Source organism: Artemia sp. Qi Xiang Cuo, chromosome 12 (genome assembly GCF_049724085.1).
Source record: "Artemia sp. Qi Xiang Cuo chromosome 12, ASM4972408v1, whole genome shotgun sequence".
NCBI classification, from domain to species: Eukaryota; Metazoa; Arthropoda; class Branchiopoda; order Anostraca; family Artemiidae; genus Artemia; species Artemia sp. Qi Xiang Cuo.
The window spans coordinates 18,184,667-18,209,599 of record NC_142805.1 but is presented as its reverse complement, the minus strand read 5'-3'; the positions used below and the strand labels follow the sequence as shown (position 1 = coordinate 18,209,599).

At 35.7% G+C, this 24,933-nt stretch overlaps 1 protein-coding gene across 1 annotated transcript in view; it reads right to left on the bottom strand.

Annotated features, from left to right (window-relative positions):
* Rab2 (RAS oncogene family member Rab2) overlaps window positions 1-18,627 on the bottom strand; it is a 37,890-nt gene extending 19,263 nt beyond the window's left edge. Inside the window, exons 1-2 of the mRNA XM_089098403.1 lie at window positions 18,515-18,627; window positions 2,006-2,077 (exon numbers count right to left, since the gene is read on the bottom strand). Of these exons, the coding sequence (XP_088954529.1) occupies window positions 2,006-2,077; window positions 18,515-18,560 (118 nt within the window). The 5' untranslated portion in view covers window positions 18,561-18,627. The remainder of the gene's footprint in view (window positions 1-2,005; window positions 2,078-18,514) is intronic.
* Window positions 18,628-24,933: the final 6,306 nt, after the last annotated feature.

The window sequence follows — 24,933 nt, the reverse complement described above, 5'->3', positions numbered from 1 at the left end:
TGACTAACTTCATGCTTTTATGACTTAGTTTTTATGGAACATGTCTGAAAAAAAATGAGATACACCAGACAAAATAGTTAAAACATAAAAGCAGGGGCGTCCCAAGGGGGCGGGGAGGGGCGCGCCGCCCCTCCAAGATTTTTGGTATTCGATAAAATTTTTGCCTAAGGCGAAAATTTTGGCAGAAATTTTACAAAATTGCCCGAAATTTAGCAAAATTCTTGATTTCTGCAGAAAATTCTGCATAAATCAGGTAGCGATTCGGTAAAATTTACGAAGATCCCCCCTTCCCCCCCAATGAAATGAGTCTCGTGACGCCCCTGCATACAAGACAGGAAAACAGTTAAAGATTAAAACCTAGACAATCAAAACGATCCATATATACTTCATTTCATTTTGTTAGAATTTCATCAAAGAAGATGTTAATGTTATGCCCAACCCCCATTATAAGCACATTTGTCGACAAATAAAAATTGTGCAGGACTACAGTGCCAATTACGTTCTTGAATCGGACATTGTTCAACTTTAAAGCCAATAAATTAAAGATATGAAGATGTTGTAATAGCAAAGAATAGCCAGGAACAAGTTAGTGCTGGTACCGTCTTTCCAAACCAATTTCTTGACGTTCTAATTTTTTGCTTCTGAAATACAAGCAGGACGTTAAACTCAAGAAAAACTCCATTTCATTTATGCGACTTGGCTTTTTTCATTGACAGAGGTGACAAGTGACGTGGCCTGGGCATAAACAGCTTTTGAACAAAGGAAGTAGGCCTACTCTAAAATATTTAAAACAATGTTTCTTCTTACTGCTAGAGAAACTTTGAATCCCTGTAAGTACATAAGATGAAGGGGGAGGGGAGAATAGGTAAAATAAGAGCTGACAAAAATAAACCTTCAAAAAAGAGAAAAAAAGATCCCAAATTTAAAGTCAAAGTAAATTCGTTCATTGTGACCCTTGAAAAACTAAGTTGAACTACTATTTTTATTAACTTGGACATACTAATCACTTGGTTAACAATAGATATTGATTGGAAACTATTTGCTTAAACTACACTTTTAATCTTTAAGGTCTGAGATAATATCATTCCCTAAAATATTTGTGTCATTCATTTCAATTTTCTGAAAACTTGCTTCAAATATTAGAAAGAAATTTGAGCCAAGAAAAGACAAAGATTAGAACTGAAATGACCCTAATGGCTTACTTTAATAGACCTTTATTTCTATGATATCTAACTTTTTTATTAGAAAACTAACCCTCTGTTAGTTTGCAACCCCTTGAAGTAGCAACTATGGTTGTATTCACACAAGGCCGTATCCAGGATTTTTTTTATGGGGGGGGGGGGGGGGGTTACAACAAAAACTTTAAAAACACATAAAACACATTTATATTAATTTTTGTTATGTTTTTTTATGAGTTGGACAAACATTTGGGGGGCGGGGGGGTCAAACCACCTAACAACCTTGTATTCACAAGTGTAAATATACCAAAGCTTTAGGGGTAGATACATGGTCAGAGCATTTTTTGATATGATTAATCATCAAGGTGAAGTGATAAAGTGAGTAAAAAGATCAAAAGCAGCAGTCCCATAACATGGATTAACATGAAGTAGTTCCTGCTTAACTTTTTTTTTCTATTAATAAAATTAATAAAAAAAAATTGAGCTGCCCTAGCTAGGTGCTTAGCACTTTAGCACTTTAGACCTTTGTAAATGAAGACAGGGGCTTGAGTCCTGGTATTTCTAGTTATTTGGTTTAGGAATGGGGGTCAGTGGTGTGACTCTGTAAGCTATGCCAACATGCAAAAAGTATTTTTTTAAGTTTATTAATAAAAATAGAACTGACAATAAAAAGTGCAAGAAAGGGAGTTGTCATATTATCATACTTAAACTCAAATTCACCTGCTAACAGGATTCCGCCAAATTTTTTAAAGATATGATATTTAAACAAGAAAAATGGCAATAAACTGCTTACTTTACCTTCACTCAGAGAAGAAGAAAATACATACCAATTGTTAAGTCATGGACAGGCTGAAATCTTTTGTCTGTAAATTGTAGCAGCAAGCACGATTTTCCAACACCTTAAAAAGAAGTAAAATCATTAAAAAATACATATGAGAAAATATTGTAGTCTTCATAATCAGAAAAAAAATTTTATAAGCCCGCTTTTTTTCTATGCTTTTTTTTTCATTTTTCAGTGTCATGAGTGGAAGATATGCTGCTAGTCTTTGACACAAATAAAGAACTAGATTTTTAGTGCATACATACAAAAGAGCTTCAACTTAGAGGAATCAAATGGCTTTAGTGGAGAAGCTATATCAGGGATACAGATCCAGATGGTTGTGTAGCACTGAACAAATGGGCAACACACTATGTCCAGAGCACAGTTTATAGACAGTAAGCTTATCGCAGATAATTTCTGGTCTTCGGTCTCGGTGCGAACAAAAAAGCTCCTCCCACTTGTTTCTGCCTTAGCGGATTAGTCTGTTATCGTCAATCACTGAGAAATGGTTATCAAGTGCATTATTCGTAATTGCGAAAGCAGAAAAAAACTTGGTGAGCCAGCCAAGTGGTTTGCAAGCGTCCCATCTCACAGGTATGAATTAATTTATATACAAATTATGACTTAATCTCTTATTTACGTGGACTCACCTGCTCGGCCTATGTAGGATTTTATCAAAACGGGGGCGGGGGGGTGATGAAATTTGTGAAAATAAGGAATTTTTTCTTCTTCTAATAACTGGTGGAGTAGGTGTGATGGTTTCAGGGGCGAATCCAGAACTTGTTTAGGGGGGGGGGGGTGCGCAAAAATTTGTTAAACGACCAAATTGCTGTTTGACCCATTTTAATTAATTCAAAAGTTCATTAATTTTTTAAATTAAGCAGCTTTAGACAACTTTAAGGGGGTAACCCTCGCTCCCCCCCTCGGGATCCGCAACTGGATAGTTTATCATTTTTTTTCACGTCGTGATATTTATTTTCTCAGATTGTAGTTCCTATGATATTTGAAAAATCTAGTTACCTGTTTTGGCGGAGAGCCTAGATGAAACTAGTTTTGTTTTCAATCAATGTTTTCATATGAAATGGGCAGACCTTTCCTGAACTTTAAACAATAAACACCTCTGTTTGAAAATCTTTGCACTTTCTGAATTTAGATAGCAATAAGGGTTCCTGATTGAGAACAATTTAAGGACTTGAGTTCTAATTATTGGTTGTTGTGGTAAAAGTAGCCACAAAAACCCTATCCAAGAAAATGCCAAACGTCTGTTAAGAAATGTTTCTCGTCAAATTCTTAGGGAAGTGTCAGAAAATTTAAGGACATCATACATTTTAGTGACAGATCCAAACTTTTACGGGTCTTTACGCTAAAATAGTTCCTATTATAGAATATTCTTCCAGTTTGTTTACCAGAAAATAAATAAAATGCATTTCTTACTGCTGAGTCTGTATAATCTTAGACCTTTTATGGCACAATTTCCAAAATATTTCTATAGCCAAGTTTCGCGTCCAAGACAAATCTGACTTGTCTACCCGCGAAAAGATCTGATAACGCCTATGTTTCTATCGGCAAAAACATTCTCCGGAGCACTCGCACCCCTGTCCGGGTTTTTATAATGGGAGAGATAGAGAATGATCATACTGCTAATTATATAAACTGTGGTCCAGAGTAACCAAGTAAGATTTTAAATAAAAACACAAATTGCAATATTCTGTGCTAAGGATTATACCATATATACCATAACATATATAAACCATAACATAATATACTATAATATATATAAAACAAAAAACAAGTTTTTCAACTGAAAGTAAGGAGCGACATTAAAACTTCAAAATGTAGGGATGGAGACTCCTCTGAGAATATGACCGGTGACAATAAGGATGCATGTTGCCATATGCTTCTTTCTGCCAATTATGTGCCAGAATATTCAAAGTTTCAAAGTGAAAAAAAAAACGTTAATGGCAACATTTAGGGACTTTGATATAGTTTGTGTTGTTGAGTCTTGGCATAATTTTAAGGATGACCTGCAGCACCCCTCTTTAGATAATTATTCCTTTTGTGCAAAAATTGAAAATACTTTAAGAATAACTGGTATTATAGTGGTGTGATTACATTTTTTAGCCAGATATTTTCTTCTGCAGTAAGACTTGCCAGCCAACCAGAGAATATAGTGTGGGAATATTTAAGAGTGAAAATACTTTTTTTTTATTGCTGGTTCTGTATATCATGCTCTGCAATATAGTTCTTACTTGTTTGATGATACATGGATTATGCTACATGAAGAAACATGGTTTTTACAACAGAATATTCCAGGGGACTGTCTTGTTGTAGAAGATAATTGTAATGCATATATCCTGCAGGGGGTCTTAAGAATGCCACAGCAGCAACAATCAGTCTAGAAGAATAAATATTGGGGGGGGGGGTTTATAAGCATATGGCGAAAGAAATGTCCTAGTAATTTGTAATGGAAAATCTGGCAAGGACAAAGTTAGAGGTGAGTTCACTTGCTTCTCAAGGCTATTTTCTTAGAGCTAATTGATCAAAGCATGATCAATGACCCCAATGTCATTGATCATGCTTTGGCAGATGCAGTGTTTGCTGCTTGTGTTCTCCATACGCTGGATTCAGACATTTTCTATAAAACTTTCTCTCCAAATTAGTAGAGCATCTAATATTACTTCTCTCCCGCATATTAGCTGCACAACTCAAGCCTTAGGAGAAAGAAGATCACATCATGAGTGGACTGAAAAAGACACAACAATGCTGAAAGACTGATTTTGGATAAGTTAAAGGGTTCATACAAATTTTTTTGGGACTGCAAAAAATTACTGTCTCCTTAACACAATTCCTCCATGAAGAACTTGACTAGGTTCTGAAACTGATACTGTCAAAAATAGGTCCATTTGATGATGAATGTAAACTCAGCTAGGTGGACCAGCTGGGCCTATGTAGTTAATTGAAGAAGGTAAAAATTGTTTATGGACTGGAGCAACAACATGAAGTCCTAGTAACATTTAGAATCGCTAGAAAGCAACAAAAAGCTTTAGTAAGGAGGAAAAAACTATTTTATGAAATTGAAAAACAAGATGTTTGTTTTCAAGCTGACAAATTGGTCAATATGAAAGAATTCTGGAACTCTCTGCATGTGCCATGTGACCAGTCAAGGGCAATCCTGGATGTTAACTGTTTGCTGACTTTTTTTGAAAACCTAGAGGGTTATAGGGAGCAATCTGCCCCTCCTTTCTACCTGTAAATGTATAGCAAACCAACTTATTAAGTTGTTAGAGAATTCCCCTCCCAGAGCATTTTTACCAACTCCTACAGGAGATATCAGAGAAAGAATTAAAGCAAAGTATCAAGAGACAATCCAGAGGATCTTCTCATGGAATCCCTTTGACTATGCATACAGAATTAATTGGGTCTCTATGACCAGTTGCACTAAGTTTGTTTAATACAGCCTTGGTTTTGTGCAGATGGCAACCAACAGGGAATGCATTGGTATTAAAGCTGCTATTAAAAAGGATGATTGGACAGTAATTACTGCCTATACTAATTGACCTAGTGGCAACTATTAGTAACTTCTTTGGAAAGGTTTTAGGTGTTAGATTAGGAAGCTGGCTAGATATGGATATGGGTAATATTATTAGTGAGATGCAAGATGGATGTGTAATATTCTTTCCTTTCTGTTCTAGGTGACCTGGGTTTCTATGTCTGAAAAATAAACGTTGAGACTTTCTACATGGTATCAGATCCTCTAAAACATCATGGAAGCCAACGTCCCATACCCTGCAATGGATTGGACAAGTGATAACCTTAAAGAGGCATGGACAGAATTTAAGAATCATGCAAAGCTGATGTTCCAAGGACCCCTTAGTGGAAAGACAGAAAAAGTGCAATGCGCCTTCCTGCTGATCTGGCTTGGAGATAAAGGGCGAGAAATCTGTAGTACCTTTACAATTACAGCTGAAGAACAGGACAAAATTCAACCCTACATGGACAAGTTCAGTGAATATTTCCTCCCTCAGTGCAATAGTGTTTCAAAGATATCTCTTAACTAAATGTGAACAACGAGAGGGTGAACCAGTGGATCAGTACATAACTGATCTGAATCTCTTGGCTTGTGAATGTGCATATTCCACAACAGCCATGAGAGATGAAATGTAAGAGACCAACTTGTATGTGGCATCTCTTCAGCAAAAGTCAGAGAGAAACTCCTCCAAGCAGGTTCCAATCTAACTCTGTCACAAGCAATTACTATAGTGCAAACACATACAGAAATCCAGGTGAAGCTCAGGACTATGTCACAGCCTGATACATGTAGCAGCCAAGCTTATCAAGAAACATGCATAAAGCTTGAAGTGGATTTTGTCAGGAGGGCAAAGAAATCAAACCATGCCCCACCAGTAAGACAATACTATTTCTGTGGAGGGGATTATTCACCTTCCCACAAATGCCCTGCAAAAGGAAAAATATGTAGTAACTGTGACAAACCAAACCATTTTACAAAGGTATGCAAAAGCAGCAAAAAGGTGGTGAATGTAGTAAATCAACAACATCAAGCATACAAGCATCAGCCTGACAGCAATGATGAGCTCTTCATTGACACTATAAATATGGACAAAGGTGATGATTAACCATATGTGAAGCTCACAATCAATGAAAACATCAGTATCACTTTCAAAATTGACATGGGTGCACAGGCCAACATCATACCTGAAACACTTTTTAATACTCTCAAACCAAGGCCAAAAGTCAATAAGACACTAAAAATCCTTATTAATTTTGGGGGACAGAAGATCCCAACGCTTGGCGTTAGCAGCCTTAACTGTGCATACACCAATGGATGCACTGAGACACAGCCCTTCTTCAGAGTGAAAGACGCCCCCTTCCCAATCCTAGGCTTTGAAACCAGCAAGAAACTAAAATTAATTAAGCTGATACTTACTGTGACAAAACCAGCCCCATTCACAGAAGAATTCGAAGACGTATTCCAAGGTATAGGGCAGCTCAAAGGTAGTGTCACAAAACACTCAAAGAAGGAACCAAACCTAAGGCTGTACCAGCCAGACGTATCCCAATATCCCTCCAAAATAGGTTCAAGAAGGAACTAGATAGGATGAAAGCACTTGGAGTCATCAAAAAGGTTACTTACCCCACAGGTTGGGTAAATGCTGCAGTTGTGGTCAAAAGGCCTGACAAAAGCCTCTGGGTCTGCATTGACCCACAAGACCTAAACAAAGCCATCAAAAGACCCCACCACCCAATGCCCACATTTGACAAAGCAATACTAAAACACTCCAGTGCTAAATTTTTCACTAAGCTGGACACCCGCCATGGATATTGGTCTCTCGTCCTTGACAACAAATCATATCAACTAACAGTATTTAACACTCCATACAGCCAATACATGTTCAAACGCATGCCGTTTGGGTTGATTTCAGCACAGGATAAATTTCAACGCTGAATGGAAGAGGCATTTGAAGGCATCAAAGGTTTTTCTGTCATAGTCAATGACATCATTATATCTGGGGAAACCACAGAGGAGCACAACACAAATGTTTGCAGTGCACTAATCAGAGCACGCAAAAGGACTGTGAAATTCAACCTGGAAGAATGTGTGGTTGGGTGTGACAGCATACTGTAGTTTGGAAACATAATATCAAAAGGTGGCATCCACCCAGACCTACAAAAGGTACGTGCACTGAAAGAAATGAGAGTCCTACCTAGCAAGGTACATCCCCAATCTAGCATCACTAAATCAGCCCCTACGTAATCTGGCAAAACAGCGACAGCTTAAGCAGGAGCCACAACACAATATAGCATTCAACAACATCAAAGAATCCATTTGCATCTCATTGGCATTGCAAAATTGGCATCATTGGCATCCAAAAGCAGGGAATATTGAGCTACAAGTTGATGATTCGAAGTTTGGCATAGGAGCCAACCTTATTCAAAATGGGAAGTCAATCTCCTTTGCGTCACGCTTATTGAACACCACTGAGCAGAACTACTTGGAGATAGAAAAGGAACTATACACTATCCTCTTTGGCTGCATACACTACAACCAGTATCTCTACAGCAAGAAGTTCATAATTGTATTGGATCACAAGCATCTCCAAGTGATCCTGAATCACCCAATATCAAAGTTGTCACCAAGACTCCAGCAGATGCTGCTGAGAATCCAACCATATAACTTTACCATAACATTCCACCCAGGCAAAGAAATCCCAGTTGCTGATGCCCTGTTGTGCATGTATCTCCCTGAAGAGGATAGAGAGATGCAAAAAGAGATAGAATCATATATGCATTCTGTTATTTCAATCCAACCAATCAGCAATGACAGACTTAAAAGGCTCAAACAAGAGACAGCAGCTGACACTCAATTGGTTGAGGCTGGCTAAGACAATCAGAAGTGGTTGGCCAGCATCCAGAAGAAATCTCCCAGCAACCCTCACCCTATTCTGGAATGTCCAGCATGACCTAATGGTCATAGACCAAATCATACTAAAAGGAGATTGCCTGGTCATACCCAAAAACTCCTGCAAAGACATCCTCAACTGCATACACACATCACATCTGGGTATTAAAAAAAAACTTAACAGCATGCTCACTCAGTAATTTTTTGGCCAGGGATGACAAAAAATATCAAAGAACCTATCAAACACTGCTGTGCATGCACCAGACTACAGAACTCCTACCAGAAAGAGCCCTTGATGTCACATAACATCCCTGACTTACCATGGGAGAAAATCGGTTGCAACCTCTTCTACAAAAACAGGGAATACTTCCTCATTACTGATGACTATTACAGTCGATTTTGCAAAGTTGATAGAGTGGGAAGCAGTGCATATGCTCACAAAATCATACCATATCTGAAAAAGCCCTTTGCACATTACAGAATTCCCCATATGCTCATCACTGACAACAGCCCACAATTCACATCATGTGTCTTCCAAAAATTCATATTTGGAAGACAATTTTCAAAACTCAATTTGAAAATTGAAAAGACGTGGGTATCAGATCAGATCAGAATTTGAGGTTTTCTGGCATAACCAGCAACACTTTAAGCCTCCTGAAGTACTGGTTCTACCTGCCTACCAGTGGGTAAAGGCAGGCACACATAGCAGCCCCCACCCCTGGGGTGTAAGAGGGGACTCATCAGGTGAGACCTATACCAATTTTAACTTGTAATTTGACTACAGTAACCAATCCTTGGGTTTATACCACTGCTACTGTTGATGCTTGATGTTTTTTGCTGAGTGCTTTCTATTCTTCAAATTTCACAATCCCCTGCTTTGGTATTTGAAATTTGTTACTTCATTGTGGACTACATCCTGCCTTATACCCAAACTGTCTTATAACACTGCTTATTTCTGGTCCTGTTTTGTTGTTTACTTCAGATAAGAAATGAAAAGTCAACTCAAGCCACCTCGTGAATTAAGGTCTGACAGCTCAATTCAATTCTCTGGATCAGAATCTGTTTCAGAGCAACTACTCATGCTCACTAACCATATAAATAGCATAAAAATCAAACATAAAATGCTAGCAGATTCACTACAACCTGACAATCTTAAATCTTCAGTGAAAGGGTTACTTGATGACCTTATATTGGCTAAGATCTCTTCCCAGGTAGATGAGGCAGTGGTTAAAATGAAAGAGGAACAGACATCCATGCAACATAATGTCACTATCTCTTCAGATAAGCTGGATGCAATCAAGCAGGAGGTGTATGCTGGCCTCAACCTAGATCTTCGTAATCTAGTGGATAAAACTCTTGAAAGCTATAACAGACGCATATTTTCTGTTAAATCTACATTGGCTACTTTAGAGTCATCCATGATAGACCTTAAAACTCTTTCCAGCCTATCCAGTCCAACCTGGCAAGATTAAATGACCGTTTTGAACAGCAGGCTTTGAGCAACCAAATTATTGTCTTTGGGGTGAAAGAGGAGACCTCCATTGAAAACACTGAAAGTCAATTCTTGTCACTATGTGCTGGGATACCTAATTTCCTGGCATACCAATTATTCAGTCTGATGTTGTATCAGCCAAAAGAATTGGCAAACCATCTGCAAAACCCAGACCCATAGTTGTTGAATTTTGCAACTTACGAGTTCGTCAACTGCTTCTCAGACAAAAGAAGGATTTGAAAGGATCAGGGATTCTATTTTCTGAGACACTTACAAAACCACGCTTACAACTTCTTTCATATGCCAAGTCAAAACTTGGCTTACGTAATGTTTGGTCCAGTAAAGGTGATATCCTGTATAAAACCCAATCTGGAAGAGTGGTTAAGTTTAATAATCAGAGTGAAATAGATTTATGTGCTGCAAATGCAGATAAATTAAAGTGATGGATTTAGATTTATTTTCTTATAATATATTGCATTGTTTCTGTAGGGATTTACTTGCTGTTCTTAAAATATTCCTCTATTATTCTTTACTGTCCTCACATAATTTTGACTGGTACCATATTACACTTTGTGCCAATAGTTTGGATGATATGTCCCTTCCCGCTAATATTTCTTTATGTTTGTTTGTGATTCTGTCACCTTCATGTTGTCTGATTTACATTATATTCTTTTCGTGTCATTATACTTGTAACCCCCATAATATCAACTGGTCACACATTATAGTTTGTGCTAATACTTATAATAATATGTGCCTTCCCACTGATTTTTCTTTATGTTTGTTTATGATCCTTTCACCATCATGTAGCTTGGCTTCTATAATGTTTTTGTCATGTCAGCACACTTGCAGCTCATATAATTTTCACTGGTCCTATTTTGCATTTTGGGCAAATTTTTTTAATCATATTTTTTATCCCACTGTTATTTAATTTTTTTTTTTTTTTTTTTTTTTTTATTTTTTTTTTTTATACAATCACCTTTATTCAGGCTTATTTATTTAATATTTTTTTAATTTAATCATAATTTAAAATCATATAATTTTGACTGGTTCCACATTATACTTGGGGCCAATATTTTGATGAATATGTGCCATGCCACTATTATTTCCTTATCTGGGTTGGTGATCCTATCACCTTCCTGTAACCTGAATTCTATCATATTTTTTTCATGTCAGCACACATGCAATTTGCAAAATTTTGACTGGTCCCATATTACATTTTTGGTCAATATTTTGAATAATATATGCCATCTCATTGATATTTCTTTATCTTATTTTTTGATGCTATCACCCTTGTGTACCCTGAATTCTATCAAATTTTTGTCATGTCAGTATATATGCAGCTCTCATAATTTTTTACTACCCATAGTATACTCTGGGCTAATATTTGGATTAATATGTGTCATTCCATTGATATTCATTTATATTTGTCTGTGATCCTATCACCTTCAGATAGGCTGACTACTATTATATTTTTTTTTTTTTTCTTTCTCATGTCAGTTACAGCTTACATAATTTTCTGGTTCCACATTATAAATTGGGCCAATACTTAGATTCTACTTTCATTTTACTGATATCTCATTATGATTTTTGTGATCTTCTCACCTTCATGTAGCCTAACTTCTATTATTTTTTTGTCAGTCCAGCACACTTGCAGGTCATGTAATAGCAACTGGTGTCACATTATACTTTGGTCCAATACTTTGGATAATTTGTGCCATCCCACTTATATTTCTATGTGTATATTTATAATTTGTGATAATTATGGGTGATTTCTCTTTTCTTTTGAATTCTTCTATTCTTAATTCGGTTATATTTGATCAACCAATTAGGGCTGGTAAACAAGAGACTCACACGCTTGACCCTCTCCTTGAAACTATGGTTAATTCTAGCTGTAATTATCACACTACCATTGATTATTGTGATAAAATTATACCCTCACTGTCTTTAAATAGTAGCTTTAATGTATTTTGTTTGAATGTGCGTGGGATGAGAGATAAGTGGGATAGTCTGAAATCGTATTTGTGGTCTGATAATTCTTGCCCTTTTGATGTAATTGGTTTAACAGAAACATGGTTATCTGATGGTGAAAATTTTACAGCCTATGATATGCATGGTTATGTTGCTGTCCATATCCCCAGAATGGTAACAAAGTGCTCAGGGGGTATTTTTTTATTTATTAAGTCTGATATTGAGTTTAGAAGAAGGTCTGACCTTGAATCCTTGTTTACATCAGTAGTGTCAAATAGTAGGACAGTTTGTTCTCTTGTTATTGATCTGAAAAGCCAGTTTGCATGTGACACTGTTTGTCTGTTTTATAAGCCCCCTTCTTTTTCCAACACATTTGTTCTGTGATTTGCTTGATCAACTTTCTTGTGTGGGGTCTTTCTCTAAAAAACGTATTTGTGTTTTGGGAGATTTTAATTGTAATATGTTAAATATTGGATCAAGTAATGAGAGTGACCATCTCTTTGATGTGCTTTCTTCTGCTGGTCTACTTCCTTCATTTTTTTTTCCTTCTCGTGTTGACCCTACTAGAAATTCTGCCACTTTAATAGACAATATTTTCATTTCTCATTCTTCGAATTTCATGTTTACTTCTGGTCTTGTTTTCACTGATCTTTCTGATCACTTCCCTATTTATGTTTCACTTTTTGTGCCTCAAACTGAGATTGTTGTGGATGAGCAGGGTGAGTCTTCTTTTAGAACTTCCACAGATAAAGAAATTTCTAATTTAATACATAGTCTTCAGAGTAATGATTGGTCTAGTGTTCTTGAAGCTAATGATGTTGATTGTGCAACGAATTTATTTTTGTGTCGTATGGGAGCTCTGTTGGATAAGCATTTTCCCCTTAGAAAGAGGCCAAGGAATTCCATACCTAAATGTCCATGGATGTCTAGAGGTCTGATCAATGCTACACATATGAAGGTGTCTCTGTTCAAGGCTGCATGTAAAACTAAGACACAGGGTGATCTTTTGAAGTATAAACATTATAAAAATGTGTTTACTTCTTCAGTATGTGCAGCCAAAAAGCTATATTTTTTGCGTCGAATTGATGAGTGTAAGGGGAATTTGCAAAAGGTTTGGACTGTAGTTAATGAAGCTCTTTCCCGCAAGAAACTCAAAAAGTCCCCCCCCCCTTGTCACTACAGGAAAGCAGGTGGATCTTTCGTGGACAAAAATTCTTTAGCAAGCGCCTTCAATTCGTATTTTACCTCACTTCCTTCAGCTCCTATTCCACCCTAGAGCAGAGTAAGTAGTTTTCCCTTAGCAGAAAAGTCATTTTTCCTTTCCCCATGCAGTGATACCGAAATTTCTAACATTATTTCTCAGCTTTCAAGTAGCTGTTCAGTTGATGGTTTTGGTTTGAGCTATAATGCTCTTACAAAAATCGGTCGGTTTTTTTCTAACCCCATCTCACACATAACTAACCTCTCTCTTTCTTCTGGTGTTTTCCCTCATTTTTTTAAAGTTGCTAATGTCGTGCCTTTGTATAAAAAAGTGATTCATCGCTAATTTCAAATTATAGACCTATTTCTCTCCTTCCTGTAATTTCTAAGGTTGTTGAAAAAGTAGTGTATTGTAGACTCTCTTCATTTGTATTTAGTACTAATACGACTGCAGGTAATTCTCTCATAACTAACCGTCAGTATGGCTTTCGTCCCAGTTTCTCTACCTTGCATGCACTTTCAGATGCAACAGAGTTTGTGCGTGTTAATCTTGACAAGGGCTTGTGTGTTTTGAGTCTATTTCTTGACTTTTCAAAGGCATTTGATATGGTCGTTCACTCTGTTCTTTTGTCTAAATTATCTTCATTTGGATTGAATGGAGTCCTTCTTGAATGATTTAGGTCTTACCTCCAAGGGAGATCTCAGTATGTTTTGGTTAATGGTGCTTCTTCCTCTACCTTACCGATTTTGAAAGGTGTCCCTCAAGGCTCTGTGCTTGGACCACTTTTGTTTTTAATTTATATTAATGATCTTGTAAATGGTCTTCATCCCCTTGTGCACCCTATACTTTTTGCTGATGACAGTAACTTCTTCATTGCTGCAGTGGACCTGCCATCTGCCACTTCCCTAGCTCAAGGTCTTCTTGATAAAGTAAAAGATTGGTGCTGGTCAAATGGTATGACTCTCAACAGCCAAAAAAGTGCCATTGTACACTTTAGAACCCCTTATCGTATGAGAGACGCAAGGGACCCAACCATCCTGACTTATGGGAAGGATATTATACCGCAAGCTACTATAGTGAAATTTCTTGGTGTGTATCTTGACTGTTTTCTTTCTTTTAATCCCCATGTAACTCATAGCCGTTCCCTTGTCCTCCGCCAATCTTCAATGTTATACAGGGTTAACTCATTTCTTTCCCCAGATGTTATGCCTTCTCTTTATTATGCTTTTATTTTTCCTTACCTTTCTTATTGCTGTTCTGTCTGGGATAGTACTAAAAAATCTCTTTTCTGCTCACTTCAAAGGGCCCAAAATAGGGCAGTGAAGGCCACTTTTGTTCTACCTCGTTTTTACCCTTCCTCTGATCTTTATAATAATACCGGAATAGTTCCGATGAATAGTATTGAGGGTAAGTTACCTCTATTTAGCACATTATGCCTTTCTATGCATACTTCCACCATCTCGGCAGCAGATTTTATTTCTGTCAAGCTCATGTAGGTACTCTTCTTTTTTACGTAGCTCTTATCGCAGGTTCATTTTACCTAAGCAATCATTGACAGCAGGTCAGAGGTCTCCTGTTTATCAATCTATTTTACTATGGAACTCCATCCCTCCTGATGTCCCTCTATCTCTTTCTGCAAAGGCACTTTCTTGCTGGGTATTTCCAGTATAGTATTTTCCCCCTTTTTTCTTCTTTTTTTTGCATTCCATCCACATTTATATGTCTTTTTTTTTCATTCAATATATTTCAAATAATTCTCCTATTTTCTCCTATTAATTCTCCTATTTTCATAAATTTCTCTTATCCAATTTTTTTTTTTTTTTTTTTGTGCTTTATAATAGTGTCTTATTTGCTTTGTTGGCCCTTTACAAGCTTAGCTTCTTGGGCGTGTTTAAATTTTAAGTTTGTAATTGTATTGTTTTTTTTTTAGTATTAATAAATTGATTGATTGATTGGGAAATATCTCAGACCACATCCTTACCACACTTCCCCAAATCAAATGGATTGGCAGAAAGGTTTGTACTGATGTCCAAAGACATCCTGAGGAAAACCGATATTGCTGGAAATGATTTTGAGCTGGCGCTGCTAGAGTACAGGGACACCCCAGTTGATGGTCTGGCCTCCCCATCCCAAATGCTACTGAGTAGAAACCTCAGATCAATAGTCCCATGCACCAAAGAACATTCACCATAAGCAATTTTGACAGAATCAAATGAAGCAACAGTCATGCCAGAGCAAGTACTATGATCACCAGTCAAAGCAACTGAAACCCCTACAAATTGGACAACCAGTACAGGCCCAAATCCATAGCAAACTCTGGCAGGCAGGCATTGTCAAAAGAGCAGATGTGAATCCCAGATCCTACATAGTCAAGACAAACAACAGAGCAACCTACAGAAGGAACAGGCACCACATAAAGATATTCTGTCAGCAACCCCAGTTGCCACCATAACTGAAGATATCCCCCATCCAGAAACTCCAACCACACCACTGAGTCTATCAGAAACAACACCTACCCCGTCCCTAGAACACCAGATGAAAATCATCTGAAACCCCTCACTTGCATTCATAGCCCAACATTTAACAGGCCCATACCTGTACCAAGCACCATTCACATGACCCATGCAGAACTCAAATCCCAACCCTTTTGCTAAAGTGAACAGTAAAAAAAACATAGTAAAAAAAAAAAAAATAGAGTATATACTTTCTGAAAACAAATTTACTTTTCTGAAATAACCTTCTGTTCTGTACTGATGCTCAAACAGACCTTACTTAAAAAATATGCCTTGCAAGTATTTTTTTATTTGTTGTAACTGCTAATGGGAACTGGATAAAACATATTAAATTGATGATTTCACATGGAAAGGCAGCAGCTTATGCTCTACTCTAACAAAAAAAAAATAATGGGGATTAAGAATATGAAGATGCACAATTGCTTTTCAGGTAAAATTGTACACAAGCTACTTTTTGCTACATTCAAAAGGGGTTAGGTTGATAAAATACAACTTTCAGTAATGAATTAACTGCCAAAAATGCATGCCAGGAAAGTATAGCTAAGCTACTATGTTAACCCTCTTCTGATTCCTAATTCTTAGAAATCTGCATACCCAGAGGCATAATTTGCTATGGGACAGAGGGGAGGGGCAACTGCCCCCCCCAGACCAAAGCTTGGCCCCCCAGCTAAAATTTGGTTTCTTCAAAAGCTTGTCAAAACTATGATAAACCTGCATAATTTAAACATCCAAAGAGATGGGTAGGTTTTCTTTAGTATATATTTACCTTTATGGTAATACATGGCTCATTTTTCAGTTTTTACTGTCATTTCCCAGAGAATTGTCTCCAACTTTGCCCCCCCCCCCCCAGGAATTTGACAAACATTATACCTTAATTTTCAGTTTCTTTTCATCTGGTTTTAGTTCTGAAAATGTAGTTCCTGCTATTTGAGTAAAATTTTAAGCCATATCAATGGGTTTTTCTAAATTTAGGAAATACATTTGCAGTTTTTTTTTAAACCTTATAAATTGGGATTGAGCAAAGTTGTTAAACTGAAAATACTTTTCTTGTACATCATTTAAGCAGAAGATCTATTTTGCAAGTTTTATAACACAACAACTTTAAAGTTCATCAAAGGTCAGTGCCCTCTAGATGGAGAGGAGTGGAGGTGAATGCTTTGGTAAATATTATTGACCTACAAATAAGTTGAACATACCACTAGATGTCATTTGTATGCTCATCCTGAGCATAATAACGGTTGTTCTTACAAATCTAATTTTAAGCCCTTTCAGGACCCTTGAAAATAATAACTTCATTCTATATGTTTTTGAATATAAAAATGGTTTATTATAACATTTATTTCAACCATTCTATTTCATTATAAATCCCTTTTGTAACAGCTGTATAATTCACAAACACTGATTTGTCAAGATCAAGTTGAATAAAAAAAAATTCAAAACAAATCCGCCATGTTTTCTTCTTATTCTGTTAGGCTGCTTAAAAACTGCCATTTCACCTTTATGTGAAAAAATATCAAAGCTTTTAACCCTTTTTAAACATCAAAATATAGAAAGAAATTATCATTTTCAAGGGTTCAAAAAAGGCTTAAAACTGAATTTGCAATAAAAGTGATAACTATATTCAGAAAGAGCATAAAAAATTGCATCTAGTAGTATGTTCACTTTATTTTTAGGTTAATAATATGAACTGCTCAATATTTACCAGTACTTCAAGATACTTTTCCAGGACATAATTTAGTCTGTTCATCCATCCCTGAAAGTTTCATTTTCCTAACCTAACCCCTTTCCAAGATAGTGAAAAGTGGCTATCTAGACTGTTTCCCTAATTGCATGACAGAAGTCCTAACATTTACCAATAATGGTTGAGAGAGACAACTAGAGTCTCTGTAGTTTATGTCTTTGAAAAAAAAAGCTCTAGCCCCAGCCTGCAAAATAATTTTAGTATGTAAGTTCCTAAAGGTGACCATCATCCACATCATTTAAGGACTATACAAGTGATTAAATTTGTGTTAGAGGTATTATATCACCCTGACAACCACCTAGAAAAGGTAGGCTAGTCTACAATGAGATGTTGAATTCTTAAAAAAAACATGGCCAAAACAGGTTGAAGGATTCTAGGACCACTTTTAAAGCTAGGACAATTCTAGGGCTAGGTTATATCTGGGACCATTAGAGGAGGTGAGTGAATTGTTGGTAAATTTCTAGTGGGCTATATAATTTAGCTAAGATGAAAATGTCATTTGATGCCTTTTTTTATGCTCTTTCATAATTCAAGAATTGCTTCTGGGGCTAGTTGCATCTTGAACCCTTAAAGGGGCCCTGAAGGTGTTTTATATGAATAATGAAAGAGCAGAAAAAAGCATCAAATGATGTTTTCACTTTCATCATAGCTATATTATATGGCCAACTGCAAATTTGCCATGAATTTACCCACCCCTACCCCCCTTATGCACAAATATATACTCTCAATTGTCAAGAGCAAAGTTTCAAATTGTAAAACTCAGTGATATTTTTGTCCACAGCATTTGAAAAACTTGAAACAGTAGGAAAATGATTTATAGCCTATTTGAGTTGCCTAATAAATGAGGTTTGAATTATTATAAATAAGTATTTTTGAAATATGTTACTCTTGAACAACTTATTTTTTAAACACCTTCCCAGGGCATACTTTAGCCTGTAGACACATCCCTGAAACTTTCATTTTCCTAATCTAAACTCTTTCCAAGATAGCCAAAAGTAGCTGAAGTAGAGTTATACCCATAACTCTAGACTGTTACCAAGCCTTCTCCCTTAATGGATACAGATACAGCACTAGACTAGGCCTATGTGCAAAAGCTGTGCCAACTAGCCTAAGCCTAGACCATCCTTCAAATTAGCCTAAACAATTCATATACAAAATGCCAAATATGAAAAACTCATGATACCTGTATCTCCTATAATGATATACTTAAATAAGTAAGCATAAGACATTATTCTCTCTTCAAGTTTGTATATCGGAAAATATCAATAATTCCCTATGGTTTAATGTTTCTTCTACAAACATGAGGGTCTTAAAAAGCAGTGATGCCAAATATTCATAATGAAGTAAAAGTTTGACTGAGAAAAGACTGTTCAACTTCCCTGCCCTATTTGATTTTAGTTTTCTTTTTTAATATACCTCTCGAATTACACAATTTTAATCGTTTTCTTACGGTAAGCTTCAAAGCAATTCTAAAAGATCCCAGAGTCTACTAAAACTGGTCATTGAAAATGTTATAATGCTCATGGTATGATGACATAAAATTAAAACAGGATATATAGGCAACAGCAGTTTGCATTTCACGAATAAGTTCACATGCCCCTGAGTATTTTAAAAGCCATTACTATAAAATATTTTAATCTGACATGGTTTTCTTTAAAAACTAAACTTACAAGCATTTGAACTTAAGACTAAAAAACAGACTCCAATCGTAATAAGTTACTATAAAGCAGAACGTGTTTCAACAACTAATTACATTCTCACTCGTTTCTTCCCAATTGTCAAGACGAAGAGTAATCGTTCCAAGAACAAGAAGAAGAAGATAAACCAATATCCAGGACAATTGAAGCTAAGGCTGAGCAGCCAAACCTGGGAAGAAGAAAATGCTAGATTTGGTGTTCCTGATGGCTATTAAAATTAAAGATGAAAAAGCAAGTTGAAAGAGTCTAAATTTCATAATTCGGTTTGCTTACATGCATTTTGTGTTTCATATTGATCCCTTGACTTCAGAAAACAATCAGAAATGCTTATAGTCATCTTGGACTCTCTATTTTTGTTTTTTATCGTGAGATTCATTTTTAATAAAACAAAAAACGCAAAATAAATGTGGATGAAATAAAAAGTGTAATATAGAAAAATTAAGTTTAAAAAATAATCATATTTAGCTTATGTATAGAACGATAGATCGAAATATAACCATTAAAATTTAGAAGCTAATTCTTTTACGTTTGTTAAAGAAAACATTTTATGGCTCTTTTTTTAAGGTTCATTGCGGTTTGATGCCACATTCGTCCACAGAGCCCTCACACTGGCATTACACCAGTCCCTCAAGTCAGGTTTTCTCGTCCTGCTGGCTAGGAATTGACTTATTTGATCTGAGAAAATCGCATTGGGCTGTCTTGGCTCTGTTGCAGCATATTTAGCCGACTCAAGTTGACTGCAAACCCACAGGTCAACTTTTAATAAGACTGGCTACCCTGTGATAATAGATTAGTCAAAAGTGAATTCAATGAACGAGTCACCAAGCCATTTTTTGTCTGAGAGAGACTCAACAATGCCCAACCCAGCCCCACCATCATCCGTCTTTTAAATATGCGGATATCGATTCAATCTGTCAGATCAAACCTACTACACTATCACCAAACATATTGATATCAAGGAAGTCTGATGGGGATGTCAATCCAATCAAAGGATTCCAAAAGTTAGAGGGATTCTGCTCAATAGCTTACATCATTTCCTATTAAAAGTAGGAATAAAACCTAAAGATTCATTTGTGACCGCAGAAGACTAAGTGCAATAGATGGTGCCGAAAAACAATTTAAATAATTTTGCTTTACTATGGCAAGGGAATTCTTTTTAAATATTATGGATGTCCAAAGAAGGAGTAAAAATGATAGCACATTTTGGGGGATCCCATTTTAAAATTGGGATAACCTAGCGTCGGTGTTTACCCATATTGAGCCTTTTTCTGCAAGGAAGGGCACCTGTTAAATCTCTGGAAGGATTTTTTTTTAAGAATGAGTTCTCATAACAGAGTTGCATTTTCTTTATATGTTATTGCCTTTTATTGCCTTTAAACCGAGCTTAGGTGTCCCATGTGAGGCCAAAAGCTTTTCCTACGCCATCCCACTTTTTGTTATTCGTAGTTTTTTTTTTATTTTTTTTTACATATCTTCTTGTAATTTCAAAATCGCGCCAATAGGATCGTAAAAAAATTCCAATGCGGCTACTGCATTATCATGATCAATCATGATGCAACTGCATAGCCTCAATTTCCTTTGCCTTTCTCAACGTGTTATACGTTTTTCACTTTTACCTGATTTTTTTACCTTCAATAATTGTCTCTTATTTACAAATTATGGAGGTAATTTTTTGAGCTATTTTTATTAGTGTCTGTTGTTCAATAGTCACTCTTATAAGGGATCTGCAGTGGATTCAGTTGGAAAAGCTATTCATATAACCCATCCAAAACGATGAGTTGATGAAAAAAATAAAGCTATTGGTAGTTGCCGCACCCATTAAACAGCATAAATTTTGTGCTACAAAGGACACTCAAAATATTTTCTGATCAGAAATATGTTGTTGCTTTTTTTTAGCTAACTTAATCAACAGTAGCCTTTTTCTATTTTTAAGCACAAGATATAAACAGGAATTATATTTATAGGGACTACTGTAGTTTCATAGCAGTGGTTTTTTGTAACATTCAGAAATCATTTCGCCACAAATAATTGGGACCTAAAAAGCTAGTTGACAACAGTGCTTTCACTTCTTGTTTCAATTACGGATGCATGAAACAAATACGCAATTAAATTATGACGCACTAGAGCTTATGCAACAACTTTTCTTTTGCGAGGGCACATCAAGGTTCGCTTAAAAAAAAATAAGCTGTTCCATATCTAATTTTATTTTTTATGCAAACTTCGTGCATAAAATATAAATTGTAACGAAACTGGACACTACAAATAAAATAATCAGTAAAATCTGATCGAAACACCCTTTGCTATAGCCCACTTTACAAATTCCAATGTTTTCAGCATTTCAGAGAAAAAAAAGTAACAATGATAGGCGCAATATCAAATATTTAAAACGTAACGTTAGCTTAAAAGAACTGGAGAGATAATTACGTCGAAATACTTTTTTTTACCCTATGCCACAGTATAAAGATATAGCAGTAAGTTTACCGCAGATAATTTCTGGCTCTTCATTCTCGGTGCGAACAAACAGGTCCTTCCACTTATTCTTGCATTAGCGCATATAAACAGCTCCTCTTATTTGATCTGCCATCAGTAGTCCAATCACCCTGGAACATGTATTTTGGCAGAAACTTTCTCAAAGTGCGTTTGAAACCAACTTGAGACTTAGAAACCTACTTTTAATTCCTAAAACATCTAATAATAACATTGCACTACTAATTACCAATTTTCATATATGCATTGGAATAAATTAATTTAAGATTAGTTTCTTCAAAATTTAGTGTTCCAACATTGAAGCCAAGTTTCGTGTTCAAGAGAAATCTGACTTGTCTACCCATGAAAAGATCTAATGTCGCTTATGTGTCTACGTTCTCTGGAGCACTCGCATCTCGGTTCAGGTTTTTATAATGGGTGAGATAGGGAAAGATCATACAGCCTATAATTTATATACTGTGCCCTATGCCAACAATTCGAGTTTATTGCAACAAAGCAGATGGCTGGTAAACCATTTGTTAACCTGCATTGACATAGTATGTTTCGATTTAGCTTAATATCCCCTTCAACATCCTCTGAAAGTTTCATCGTGATACACTTAGCTTCTGAAGTGCTAGTAGTAACTGACGTAGTAGTAGTAGATGTCGTTAGAGTAGTAAGCCCTAAAATTTCCCTGAAATTTTCAAATTCCTACCCTTAGCCTCAGCAGTAACAGTCGTAGTAATAATAATAATAGTAGCAGAAGTAGTAGGAGTAGTATTAGTTGCGTTATGCACAGAGTGCTCCCTGAAAGTTTCACCTTAATATATTTAATAACAGTAGAAGTAGAAGTCGTTTCAGTCGTAATTGTAGCAATAGTGACCACATGCACATATTGTCTTGGTTAGTTGAACATGCACCTGGTCAGATTATCCCCCCTCTTCATTCCCTTAAATTTTGAACTAAATAAAAAAACACTCTGTACAAGCAGGTTATCAAAAGAGCATATCAGCAGTATCCCAGGAATGGTCTAGGGTTTTAAGTTGAAACTTTCAGGACATGTTAAGGGGGATGTTTAACTAGGGAAAATGCAAAGTGTGCATAGTACCTAAACTACTAACACTACTATTACTGTGAAAAAATTATGGAAGCAAAACAACAAATTATAAGAGAAAAATACCCGTGCGCCCATGGTTGGCTACCCACCGATAGGTTTTGACGCTAGGTTAAGAGGCATAAGATCAATTTGTGACCGAAAGAACCCCTCCTGGCTTTCCACAATCATTTTTCTACATGATGAGGTTTCTACATGATTTTTCTACAGAATAAACAAAAACTAAACCGCGTCTGTTTTAGTATTTAATACAAGGATTTACCCCCAGGAACGTTGTCGGTAATGATCAATTAACAATAAAGACTTCAGTTCCGAAAGTAAAAGAAGATGAGCTGTTACTTGCGAGAGATTATCAGATGGCACCATCATATATATATATATATATATATATATATATATATATATATATATATATATATATATATATATATATATATATATATATATATATATATATATATATATATATATATATATATATATATATATATATATATATATATATATAAATATCAAGAAAACTGATGTCCAGGGTTGACACCGAAGGCAAAATAAATCACCATTTTCCTTTAGAAAAAATTACCAAATGACAAATTAACGGTGAGGAACTTTAGTATACCAAACATGTCCATATCTATCGAGTAAATTTATATAACTAGTAGCCAGTTGCACTTTATCAGACACTAACACTGTTGCCCTCATTGTCTAAGCCTCACGTAGTAAGTTTCACCGGAATGGAAGGCACATTTTCACTTGAAAATGCAAAATATAGCATTTGAAGATGGTAGAACTTGCCTGCTGTCATTTTTCGCATTAGCAAGTAGGCCTTTAAGGACAATTATCAACCTTTTTTTTTCTAAGGATTATCAAATTATCCAGTACATCCTTTTTAAACTTGTTGTTTGGGTGAATATATGCTTGGTATTTGTATTTACATGTTTAGGTGAATTACTGCTGGTGTCTACGAGTCTCCAGAACAAATTGAAGCATTTTTCATTTCAAAAACTCTTTCAATGATACATTCACACAGAGTTTGTCCACTGCACTAATTACAAATCTTCATTTTAAGTGTACATTTCTAGATACTACAGACTCTTAGACATCAAAGACAAAGAGAAAATTAGTAAAAAAAAAGAAATTCCTTGTCTATAGTATATCTTACAATTATTTTGTATCTAAAACTCTGAAAATGGGAGGTTTCCACAAATGTTTTACCTGTATTACAAATGGTAGTCCATATTTTAGTTACGTGTTCCCAGTTACTACAGAGTATTGGCATCAAGTGCCAGCCTTTTGTGTTAAAGCCATATTAATCTTTAAGATTTAGAGTTTACCCCATCTCCTCTCTTTAATTTAGGTAAAATGATCGGCTTGATAATAACTCCAACAGAAGACAAATACGGGCATATACCCTCAACTGCCTCAAATCAATTGCTGCTGCATCTCATTTTAATTATCCTCTTTAACATTTTTGTTCTTTCTACCTGCTTTCCCTGCAAAAGAGCTTTGTAGGAAGCATAGGATGCCATGTTTATCTACGTGCAATGGGCTTGAAAACGTATATATTTCATCCACATAAATATATTTTCTTACCTTAAAGCCATTTTTACCGCCTAAATTCCTTTTTTTTAGAAAAGTGAACACAAAAGAAGTTTTTTTCATTTTTTTTATCCACTAGCATAAAGAAGATGAGCTGTTACTTGCGAGAGATTATCAGATGGCACCATCATATACATATATATATATATATTTAAAATCCAAAATAAGTAAAATTTGGTAAACATTCAGGAAAAAACTTTGGAGAGATGTTATTCCAACAATCTATTATTTCTTTTTGGATAAGAAAATCTTTCTCGACTTAAAAATGGAGGGATATCCAAATAACAAAATGTTATAAAATTATGATTTTCTACATAGAATTCCTTTTAGTCTTTCCTGCCCTTTTCTATAAAAAAATTTACTGAATGAGAAGCTAAAAGAATAATTCATTGATCATCACCCATGGCTCATTTCTGTTTCATGGAATAAAACAGGGAAGATTTAATAGGGACATGAAATAGGACATAACTTGTGCGTATAGCTTTCCTACCTCCTCTTGAACTGACAACTTAAGAATAAAATAGGACTCTCAACTTCTCCTCGAATTGAAAGTAAATAATCGTACTAGCTATTGAACTAAAAGAAAAAAGTAATCTGAACTGACAACAAAACATACAACAAATGTAACAAACAAAACATAACAAAACAATACAACAAACAAAACATGACAAAACAATACAACAAACAAAACATGACAAAAAAGCTTTTTGAACTGACAACAAAACA